Source organism: Lissotriton vulgaris, chromosome 5 (assembly GCF_964263255.1).
Source record: "Lissotriton vulgaris chromosome 5, aLisVul1.2, whole genome shotgun sequence".
NCBI lineage: Eukaryota > Metazoa > Chordata > Amphibia > Caudata > Salamandridae > Lissotriton > Lissotriton vulgaris.
Window position 1 is genome coordinate 1724713537 of NC_141693.1, and position 12381 is coordinate 1724725917.

A 12381-nucleotide genomic window follows, 5' to 3' on the forward strand; every position below is an offset into this window, starting at 1 on the left:
TGTGGGCTTGGTCCAGAAAATCGTGTTGTGGCACATTGGAGTTGCAGGCGCACAAATTAATGTGACTGTGTAGGCATCCTTGATAAGGGCCTGATTCTGAAAAGCTAGCAGCAGCCGTCGGCTTAGTTCAAATGAATGTTAATTGTTTGGATACCTGTGAAAATAAAGGATCTACCAAGACAAAACAAACAAGACTATATGACTTATTGAGAAACACGTTTTGCTTCTGAGTAGTGCACCACTCCAACCTTCTGGTTCATTCGCTCTCTGCCTAGCAGCTGGCACCAAACGACGGCAGGTGTTAGAGTTGTTTTGTGCACACCCGTCCGACCATAGCAGCAACCTAACCATGAACGGAAGACAGCAGGGGAGTACGGTCACCATGTCCGCCGTCGTCCACAACTGTTCTTAGCATGCATGACATGATGCATGCCACATCATGCAGGAACGAGCGATATGCTTGTTAGACTTTCCTATGAACCAAACTTACCACCGCTGTGAGATTGCTGCAGCACCACCCGCACACCCTGGATTAAAGTCATAGTCTGGCAGGTGGATGCACCATTGGTTGGTGATCCTGGGACCACGGCGTTGGCAGTCCCAGCCGAAGACCCACAAACTTGGAATAAGGTCCTTAGAGTAAGCTTCCTCCTGTCACCTTTTGTGTGTTCGGTGTAATGCCCTAAGTGCTTAACAGTATGTCCATATGTAGGTCTCTTGCTGTACCAGAGAATCCAAGTTATAAATCACTGTCTAGGTCTAATAAAGATGAAACTAGTCTGTGTTTGCTTATTTTTCTTTTTGGATAGGGCCTCACCTAGCAGTTTTGCATGGGCTATTTCCTTGAAGAGCAGGGTCAGTACTGATTTGCATAAGGAGGGCCTCTGTCGAGACTGGCATACTGGGTGAAGAAAGGTCGACTGTAATGCTACCTACAGCGATTGCCAGTGGTTTAGACTATGTGCAAGCATTCCCACAATCATCTTTTGAGTGTTTTCTTAGGTGTGACAAATTAATCTTGGCTTTAGGTGCTCTGCTGTCTACCCTTGATAGATAATGCAACTGCACTGGTACACAAAGTAAGGCTGTGCATTGTGCCATAATTATAGTTGTCAATAAATCACTAAGACGAACCTACCTTTTCACTGAGATCCTTCAGTCCTCCTGATGTGTTGAGAAAGATGATTTTTAAAGGCTGCAAGATTCTCGAGATAGATGCTGTGACTTCCAGAGAGTCGAGAAGAACAGACTTCCCACTGGATGTCTCTCCTACCGGGCAGAGGATGGGAATATTGCCTGACTCCAAGCACCAGCGGAGCAAGTCTGTTTCCACAGAAGTTACACTGCCCAGGCTGTGAATGCAGAGATGAAAGAAATAAAGGCTGAAGTAGGAAATTATTTTTTGACGGCAGAGTATTTCAATGTAATTTACAAAATACAAATTGTTACATAATTTGTGGATTTTGCATGTACAAACACACTTAACTAAGAACCATGTCTCATTTGTGATGTGTGTGATGTGATGTGAAAGGCATTTGTAAAGCGCAGCATACACTTTACAGTTTCTTGGCGCTGAGGCAAAAGGACAGAAGACGCCTAGCTGGACAGTGAGAGGGAAGAGAAGAAGGCAGGTGCAGGGTGGAGACGAAGAGAAGCAAGAGGGACCGGAAAAGAGGAGGAAATTAGGATTTTAATTGTACGCAGAGCGAAAAAGATGAGTCTTGAGGAGGGATCTGAAGCAGGTGTAGGGCGTGGCCGACCTTATGTCCAGGGGGAGGGTGTTCCAGAGAGATGGAGCTAGAAATGAGAATCTTAGGCCGCTCCATTTCTTACGCTTGACTCTGGGGACTTTGAGAAGAGCCAAGTGAGCCGAGCGCAGGTTGCGGGAAGGGACATACGGGTGAATGAGAGAGGAGATGAACGTAGGGCCTAGGCCGACTAGAGATTTAAAGACAAGGCAGCCCAACTTAAATTTGCAGCGTTCAGAGACAGGGAGCCAGTGCAGGGATTTTAGCAAAGGACGGATGTGGTGGTGCCTCGGTTGATGGAAGATGAGGCGAGCCGCCTGGTTCTGAACAAGCTGCAAACGTTTAAGTTGGTAGTCAGGGATGCCTACGTACAGGGAGTTGGCGTAGTCAATTCTGGAGATGACTAACACCAAGAGGGCCAAGGTGAGAGCTTTGGTAGCGTGCGATTTTCCGGATTTTGCGCAGTTGGAAGAAGCAGGAAGAGACAGTGGCATTTATCTGGGGATTCATCGAGAGATCTTTACTGATAATGACCCCCAGAGTTTTTGCCGAGTCAGCTGGGCGGGGGGGAAGGCCCAAGCTAGCGGGCCAGAAGTTGGAGTTCCAAGGATTGGAAGGCCCTCCGACAAGAACCATTTCGGTCTTGTCGGAGTTGAGTTTCAGGTGATTTGCCCCCATCCAGTTGCTGATGTGGCAGAGGGTGGTTTGAAAGTCGGAGACTGTTAAAGACTAACTGAATGTCATCCGCGTAATTGAATGCGGAGACATTTTTGTGACGGAGAGAACTGATCAGAGGGGTGAGGTATAGGTTGAAAAGGAGTGGGGTCAGAGAGGATCCTGTGGCACGCCGCAAGTCAACCCAACCCTGTCCGCGGAGAACTGGGATAGCCGGACCGCTTGTTGGCGGCTGGTAAGGAACGAGCGGACCCAGTCAAGGGCAGTACCCCCTATCCCAGCCTGCCTGACACGGTCGACCAAGATGACGTGGTAGACCGTGTCAAAGGCGGCCGGCAGGTCCAGGAGCACCAGAGCCTGACTGGTGTTAGAGTCAGCTCCCCTGCGCAGTTCTTCCATGACAGAGAGTATGACCATCTCTGTAGAGTGGGCGGGTCTGAACCCGGCCTATTGGGAGTCAAGAAAATGAGACTGCTCAACAAACGAGCTCAGGATGTTAGTGACATGGGTCTCGAGCACCTTACCGAGGTAAGGGAGGAGGGAGATGGGGCGGGAGTTGCTCATGATCGTGGGGTCAGCTGTCGTTTTTTTTAAGATAGGTACTACCTCGGCTGTCTTGAAAGTACTAGGGACAAGGCCGGAAGTGAGGGAGTTGTTCAGAAGTGTCAAGGGGGGAGCAGAGCAGGCAGTAAAGGCCTCCCGTAGGATCTTGAGGGGACAGCAATCAGTAGGAGATCCTGAGGTGACTTTGCTGAGGAGGGCGGGGAAATCTGCCTCCGAAATGAGGGGAATCTGAGTTAGAGAGTGAGGGTTAATGGAGTCAGCGTGAAGGTTGGTTGGGGGCCCAGTGGAGTCGGATAGGGGCGGCACCGAGATGCTGTTTTTAATTTTTGCAATCTTCTCAACGAAGAAGTGGTTGAGAGAATCGCAAAGCCCCTGAGAAGGGAAGGGTTTGATGGAGACCCTATCGGGGTGAGATAACTTCTCCACAATCGAAAAGATGTTTTTCGCTTTGTTAGCTGACTCCACTATTTTGTTGGAAAAGTACGTAGTTTTCGCTAGCGCAATGGAGGATTTATACCCTTTGAGTAGGGTTAAGAACTCAAGCCTAGCTTCGGGGGTATAGCTTTTGCACCAGCGGCGCTCGGCTTGTCTGAGTCCAAGTTTTAAAACTTTAAGGTCCTCTGAGAACCATTTCTGAGCGTCGCGGGGGTGTCTGATTTTAACCCGTTTGAGGGGGGCAACCACGTCGCTGACAGACTCAAGCCAGTGGCTTAAGTTTGAGGCTTGACTGTCTATTGAATCGGAATCGGTGGGAGGGAGGTAGTGAGTAGGTCGATGAATTGGCTGATCTCAGCTTTATTCCAGTTACGGGCTAAAAAATTGGTTTCCAGGGGCCTGCTGGGACAGGTGGGAGTTTTGAGGGAGAAGGAAATAAGGAAGTGATCAGACCAAACACACAACAGTATGGAGGGGGCCGAGATCTCTAGGTTGGAGGTCCAGACCTGGTCCAGTGTGTGGCCTTTCGTGTGCGTGGCGGTGTTAACATGTTGGCAGCAGTTCAAGCTGCGCAGCAGGTCGGAAAAGGCCGCAGAACAGGCACTTTCCTTCTCATCCTGGGGCCAGTAGTTAAAGTCTCCGAGGACTAGAATTTTAGAGTTGTTGATGACTACCTGAGTCAAGCTGCGAGCGGGCGGTCGGGGCTAGGGGCCAGGGGGCATGCAGGTCGAGCGGGTCAGCAGAGGAGTATTGGGTAGTGTCAGCAGAGTGACATGCCCCGTGCCCTGGTCGGTCGCGGACGGGCGCAGACGGGCTTTCCTTTGGCGCGCCTTCAGCACGCTGACGGCGCGCCCGATGCGCGTCCGGTGAATGCACATTGATGTAGGGTGTGTGGCGCGTGGCCTCCCGTGAGTGGGGGATGGCCACGGGTTTGACGTGTAATGGCGGCAAAGTTTTTCCTCAACCCGCTACATCGCTATGACCTGCTGCGCGGGGGGATTTTAGCCAGGAAATGCTGGGGGAAGTGCCCAGAAGCAGGTAACAAACGGTTAAAATTGCTAACAGAATACAATGTTTAAAACAGAAAGCGAGTGCTACTCCCGGCTGTGCCTCAGGAGTCTTCGATATCCTAAAGCGCACTAGTTGTCAGCGTGACTTATATAGGCTGGGGCGCTGTGGGCGTGGCCTCCCGTGAGTGGGCGTGGCCACGGGTTTGACGTGTAATGGCGGCAAAGTTTTTTCCTCAACCCGCTACAGCGCTATGACCTGCTGCGCGGGGGGATTTTAGCCAGGAAATGCTGGGGGAAGTTTGCGATGCAGAACTCGGGGCTCCGAGCCTCCTTTAAGAAATCTTACGAGCCAAATGATTTTTAAAAAATCTATAATTCAGTGGTTTGCAACTTTGCACCCAATACGTTATGTCATTTCTGAATTCGGCTACAGTGTGACATATTCTGCAGCAGGTTGACGTCCCCATCTGTCTCACTTTATTAAAAAGCACATCAATATTTGGACACCCGTGCCTCAACTTCTGAAATGGCTACTCTTGCAGCCTTTGGGCAACATTTTATCATCATTTAATTTGTTTGGGTCAATGCTCGAAAGGACCAGTATAGCAGATGGTGCCTTGCAGTAATTTTGTGTCTTGGCCGGGTGTGGGATATCTGTGAGAAGCAGGAGTGTCACCGCAAGTCAGTGAACACCCACAAACATGTAGGATTGTAGGTTTTCACATAAGCTTTGATACCCACCATGGAAAATTGCTCTATTACATAGAAGGAGTAAGTGCCCATCCATTATGGAAAACGAGAGTACACTTCCTTGTTTCATGCAGGAGAAAGGGAAGAGCTTTCTCTATATGGAGAAAAATGTTTTACCAATGAAGAATATATATCTGTGACCAAGACTGATGTAGGTCGAAACGCGTTATTTTCGTTTGTGCCGTGATTAAAGGAAAGTGAAATACTACAGCTCTGTTGGTGCGGCTGGATTTCTTCGCATATCGTTGAGGTATCAATGATAGAGTGCTGAAAATACAATCTATAAAAAAAGTTATTTTTTACATTTCCACCAATGTGCACTCCAAAGAATTTCCTGCTGTATGCAAGGATAGAGTAAATTTTGTTAGCTACAGTACTCGTAGATTTCCGTGCATGCTTCTACTGTGTCTGTAAATCACTAAATATGAGGATATGAGGAAATCTAAGCAATTCACATCTTTTGTGATTCAAGCAATTAGCATTCAGTCCTGACAGAGGAGGCGATGAATCTTTTATAGCTGAAAGTAATGAAAGACTCCTTAAGCTCTGAGAAGGGGCTGGGTTTCTACTCAAGAATTTTTAGAAAGCTGAAATGACCCAGGAAGTCAGAGGCCTTAGGGGAGCCAACAGTATCCGAATTGAATTATACAAGCTTAGGCTTTCTCTATGGTGCTGCACCTGTTGAATATGTTTGAGGAAAGTAGAGTACAGGGTAGGCTCCCCCGATCAGAAACTTGCAACCATAGTAGTCAGCCACAAAGAAGGGAAGCCAGTCGAACAGTGAGTTTCTTACAGACCAATCACATTGCTTAACGCAGAAGCGAAAATCCTAGCTAAGCTGCTGGCTCTTCGTCTTCTCCCTAATAGATTATTTCTGTCTTTGTCCACTAAGACCAATCTGGCTTTATGCCAGGGCGTAACACAGCATTAAATCTAAGAGGCCTCCAGGATGAAATAGTATTATCCCTAGACGCGTGCATGGCTTTTGATACCATAGAGTGGCCATAATCTTTTTGCGGTACTGAAGCAAGTGAGTTGTGGATCTCGCTTTTTAGCTTGGCTTTGCCTCATATACAGAGCCCTTAGCGCAAGTGGTGGTAAATGGAGAAAAGTGTTGAGTCTTCCCCCTGCAGAGAGGGACGAGGCAGGGATGCCCCCTGTCACCCCTCATATTCGCCATGATGTTGGCGCCATTGGTGTCTTGGATTTGAGGGAATCCATTGATACAAGGCCTCAGATGGTCAACTGAATGGGGAGACAAAATATCATTATATGCAGATGATATCCTTCTTTACATAGTATTCCCCCGATCCTTGATCACCAGGGTTCTGAATATCTACGCAACCTTTCGTATGCTATGTTATGTTATGTTATTTGTACTTGTAATGCGCACTGCTACCCTGGGGTGTCCTGGCGCTGAGTATTGGTGACCTGGGGAGCATCAAGCTGCTTATTTAGAGAAGAACCATGTTTCTAAGCCCTTGACTATGTACTTTTGGTTCATAATTAACTAGTCCAAATCGGTCATATTTGTTCATCATGGTTCTCGGCCTAATCTACCAAAGGGTATGCGAGGTGCAGATAGTTGAGGACGGGTTTCGATATCTAGATATATTTATCACTACTGACCCAGCTCTTTTTTATACCCGTAATTTACAACATCCGCTGTCCAGACTCCAGACTGACGAACAGCATTGGAGATTGCTTCTCCTCTCTCTATTGGAAAGACCAGCATTGTTTTAAATTATGGCACTCCCCAGATTACTCTATTTAGTACAGAATATGCAGTTTACAAACCCAGAAGGATATTTTAACTCAATAGAGAGTGTGGTCCAAACTCTTCTATGGGTCTGGGGTTCCCTCCCAGGATCATGTACACTATATTGACTCAGTGCTGGTTTGCTGGTGATGTTGGGGTGGGGGGGAGGTGAGTGGATTGCTCTACCGACATCCAAATGTACTATAGAGCGGCACAATTGGAAACTATAAACCAATGGGTACATCAGCCTATATCTGAACCGGCCAATCGGATGGCTAGACTGGTTCTCCAACCGAGGGGATACCTCAGAGTATTATATTCGAATCCCCAACGCCTCTTCCTCGAAGTTCCCACCGTTTTAACAGTCCTTATATAGCACTCGACCCTATCTAAGTTAGGGTGGAAGAACAAAATCACCAAATCAGCGTCCTTATGGGAGTCTGAGCAGCTTTGCGCAATGGGGGAAAGAGATGGTTGGGCGGGATGGAACGCTGAGGAATGAGCATTGGTGGCCTACAACCTTGGGCTGTGCTCCCACCCCTGAATCTGGGTGTTTGGGTGGACTCTGCTCTCAGCTTTCAGGCCAAAACTAAGAAAGTGGCAGGGACCTATATTGGTATTCTGCGGGGGGCTCAAACCATTGTTAGGTTACTTTGATCTGTCCACTTGACAGGTTATCATCCTGGCTGCCATTTTGTCGAGACTGGATTATGCCAGCTCGCTCTACCTGGGGATCAACAAGTCAGAGATCTTGAGATTACAGAGGGTTCTGAATGCGGCGGCCAGAACTCTTCTTGGCCTCCCGAGAACTTGCTCTACCTCTGCTGCCATTCGCCGATTTCATTGGTTGCCGGTGGCCAGACATGTGGAGTTTAAGTCCCTTTGCATCACTTTTAAAATCTTGCATTCTTCTTCCCCTGGCATCCTGGCCACCCTGCTCTCGCCCTATATTCCCTCCCGCCAACTTCGTTCTACGGGCCAACATTTGGCGGTTGTTCCTAGGGTAAGGAGAGTGCGGGCTGGGGGCGCGCTTTCCGCACATTGGCAGCCAAACATTGGAATTCTCTCCGACTGTCTATTCGTAGCTTAATTAACTACTTGGCATTACGTAAGGCAACTAAGTCTCATCTCTTCCCTTCACTGTAGGTCCCTTTTGCCTTCGCCTTTTCTGGTGGTTCTGCCATCTGACTGTTATTAGCGCCGGGACGCCCCTTTGCTGGGGCAGCTGTGTGCTCTATAAGCTATGCAGTGGCGGCTGGTGATATTTGAAAAAGGTGGGGCGTAATACCTGGACCGAATTTCATTGACATACTCCAGGGTGGTGTGACGGCAGTTATCCCTCAGTAAATTTTCTTCTTTAGAAAAAATAAGGCAAAATCATGCATTTTCCTGTACAGTTATCACGAAAAAGCTAAAAGGCGCAATAGGTTCTACAACAGTACATGGATTAGGGGCCAGCACATATTAACGCTAAACTAGAATGAGGGATATTCTCTTTAGTAGAAGTCCTTAGTGCATGTTTCCAAGATGGAAAAAGTTCCCCAACTTAATAGGTGGCAGTTATGAGTAATTATGACCATAGAGGTGTCAAATGATTGGTCACAGTGTGTTTCCTTAAATATTAGTGATTTTAACTTTAAGCCTGCAAATGTATGTTGCAGTCCTATCACTTTTCAGGTCATACTGCGTGCATACTGATTGACTGACAGACCATATACTCTGTATGCCCAGTTATGTGCCAGGAAAAGACTCAAGCTATGTAACATAGCATAACATGACATAACAAGTAGGAACTAATTTGGATCTCTAAGGTGGGGGACCTCCATTCGGGGACAGACGTGGTGTCATTCACAAGAATTTTTAGAACACAGAAGAGGGCCGGAGCTTGGAACTATTCTGCATCTTTTCCTCTTCAATGAATAAATGCATGTGAAAGATCGTCAACTGAGCACAAATTCTGAAGTCCCTGCTAAAAGGACACTGATTGATTGTGAACGGTTTATGGGGTAAATATTTCCAGATTCCATCTAGCAACCCTTTTACAATTAACATTGGTTTTTGGGTAGTAGTGGCTCCGTACAGAGTTCCGCCTTTTGGCACGCACCTGGGCCCAAGAGTTTTCACCAAAGTCATTCTGTGGTGACTTTCCATTTCTGAAGGAGAGCACCAGTATCTATTCTGAACTGGGCGATTGGCTGATCAGGTTTTATGGCTCCTTCAGAGGTGAGCACTTCAAGTAAGGCACTCTTTGAACTGGACTGGTGTTTTTATTGGTATCGTGTTAGACCCTTAACTGGACATTGTATTCCTGTTTCAGACAGACTTTTTTCCTTGAAATAGATGCACTCAGATTTCGGTATAGCATCCATGTTACAGACACCACAGACTTTACAGAATTGTGTACCCAAGCTGTGCAGACGTTCAAGTAATAAATAAGGTAGCACAGATGCATCTTTCGACTTTGTGAGGTCAAGATAACTATATACTAAGATAATTATTCCCAAATCTGCTACCCTTCCATGTTAGTCTGTAGAAAGAGACCTCTTGCCAATATACATATATATATGACTCAAACCAATACAAGATGCTCTCTTTATTGAGTGGGAAAGAAAATCTGACAACTACTTTACTCCTATTCCTCTAATTTGCAATCACATTTCATAAGGAGTTAGTTTTTGATCAGCTTGAAGACGGTCTCTGGCAGCTTAACTCTGGTTAGGCAACCATTTGCAAATGGGGTCTGACTGTCACACTAAATGCAGTAAGCACTACTAAATGAATGTGGCTTCTAGGGACATGTGATTAGTTATACAGATTCGCTGTAACCTTAGCCTGTCGAAAAAGTGAGTTACACGGTCTTTTGGTTGAGGACCTTTACACAGTGCCCATGAGACAAGGGGTTTGAAGGACTCGCTTTATCTTATCTAAAGTTGTGAGTAATTTTCATAGAAACATGTAGATATGGGTCATAACTTAATTTCAAAACTCAATTCAGATGAAAAGCACATGATATAGCTCTTTCAATGACAATATATTTTTTCTATAGCAATGTGATCTCTTGCTCGAACTAAAGCCAGGGAAGATGCTAAAAACCAAGTGAAGAAACTCCCATGGGACCCACTCTTTACCAAGCCCTTACATGATTCACCCTATGATTCAATCCAAACCGAAAGCCCTTTTATAATCCACCCTAGGATTCAATCTAAACCGAAAGCATAGGTTCTATTCAGATACCAACAGCAAAGCCGAATCTGGTGCTGTAGCCTGAATGTTTGAAAATATCAATACAATACTGTAGCAAGCATTGTGGGGAAGATCTGCTTCCTGTTACTTTGAGAACAACTAAATGTTGCTTGCCAAGAAAGCAATAAAGCTTTTGATGTTGATGATTCATATTACCTTGTGCTGAACATTTGAGACCCGCAATGGAATCAGGGCTGTGCTGCTTCTCTAGCTCTTCTCTCTCTTGACTCAGGCACAGCCTGGACCTAGAACTCTTGCTACTCATGTCTTATGTTTTCTGTACCAAACCAGATGCTGACTTGCAGATCTAGTGGTACCAATGGGAGTACCATCAAATCCACAACAAAACTATGGGTCAGTGGTCATAGTAAAGTGGCCCAGAGAAAGATGCAACCTGACCATTGAAGATAGTAGGTGGGGCTGGATGGGGTTCAGTCTTTCAAGACGAGAAAATATTGATATAATATATTTTGGTTACTAAGCTTGAAGCTACAGCCATTATGAAGTTTTGACTTCCTGTGTGTTTGCATTTATACACCAAATAAACCTGGTTCATCACTTTTGTGTGTATGGTGGGAGCTGGAATTGAAAATCTTTACCAACACATACTACATGGAAGTAACTTCTAACAAATGCAACTCCCAAGTGCTATCTTCAGAATAGGATTTTTACACTTTATGGGCGGTTTTGTTTGCGGACAACTTTGAAAAATCAACTACCAGTGATTTCCACAGCTTTACATATCTTACCCAGAGAGGAAACAAAAAGGAAAGGTTCATGGATCAAAGGGCAACATACAAACTGGTTACAGAGAACACAAGCACACAAGAAAAACCTTGTCTTGCCCTGTTCTCCTTCGCTGTAACGTCCCTCACAAAAATTTGACTCTATTTTATCTACTGGAAATGAAATTGGAATACAAGAAAAAAATATTGAAGAACATGTTGACTGGATATGGACTCTGTAATTGTCATTTTTGATTAAGTTCTGTTGTGTGGTGCACCGGTGCTTTTGATCTGTATTGCTAGGTTCTTAAGGAAACAAGCATTGTGACGGTGGGTGCTATTCAGTGTGCACACAGACCCCAGCTAGTATAGAGGGGGAAAGATTGATGGAGGGACAACGGGTTAGGTGCTGATAGTCAGACGGTTTCACAGTCAGTTCAAATTGTTTATGTACAAACTGGTTACCCAGCCATTTATTATACCAATCCATTCAATGAACCAGAGCGCACCAGTTCAAGTTGTCTGCTGGCATCAGGCATAAATGGTGATGGTAATTCACCATCACCAACATCGTCTCTCCGCTCACTCTACTGGACTCTCCTCCAATTCTTACATTCTTAGGGAAACACTGGCATTTTTATGTTTCGTTATTTCCCTCCCCACTACACACACTACTACGGCATTCCACAGTCAAATGCACGTCATTTGGATTTTTTTCCCGTCTGTTCCAAAGACAGTTTCAGCTTCAAGTGAGGTTTCACAGCCTGGCTCAAGCAGGCCTGGTACGTTCTTGACCCTTGTGCGACCCATGAAGTAACATTTTACACACAAGATAGCATTTTAGAGGTCTTGGTTGTCTACGGTACCTGGCATCAAGCGAGGGGCCCCGGGCTCCAAGCACCGAGCCCCCGTTAAAGAAGGGCACAGCTGTGGCAGAGTTCTGGTGGAGGGCGTCCATGAGGCCTTTGCAGTTCTTTACCAGCTGGGCCTTGATTTCGTAGCAGGAGTAGTCGTCCGCCGAGGTCCGGGGGCTCGGCAGGCCCATTACCACTAAGGGCTTCATATCCATCCGCTGGAGAAAGGCTAGGGAAAAGGCCAAGCTGGACAAGGACTTTTTACAAACGAAGACATTCTCGTCCACCTGGTATCGGGTATAAAAACAGTCAAGTGTTCATGAACCTCTGCTAATACTGTTCACTTAAAGCCTAGATTGTTAACACATTATGAAACAATAACGAGATGCTGAAGCATTTTGTATTCTGGAAGCAAACACATTTCAGGAACTGCACATAAAATAAATAAGCACATTCACTATTTGACAGCTTAACAAAGTTCACACTTTGAGCATGAAAATAAAATAACATGCCTACAGCTACTAATCTAAAAGGAAAGATAGGCGAAGCGGTGCTCTTCAGTGGCATCAGGAGCTCGCCTTTGCCTTGCCCTCCTTGCTCTTAAAAGCTTTCTGCCTG

The 12381-nt window shown here is 46.1% G+C and overlaps 1 protein-coding gene across 1 annotated transcript in view; it reads right to left on the reverse strand.

The window, feature by feature from the left end:
- Positions 1-12381, reverse strand: part of NAGS (N-acetylglutamate synthase) — a 42664-nt gene that overhangs the window by 13784 nt on the left and 16499 nt on the right. The window contains exons 2-3 of the mRNA XM_086923950.1: positions 11776-12050; positions 1139-1352 (exon numbers count right to left, since the gene is read on the reverse strand). Coding sequence (XP_086780076.1) covers positions 1139-1352; positions 11776-12050 — 489 coding nt within the window. The remainder of the gene's footprint in view (positions 1-1138; positions 1353-11775; positions 12051-12381) is intronic.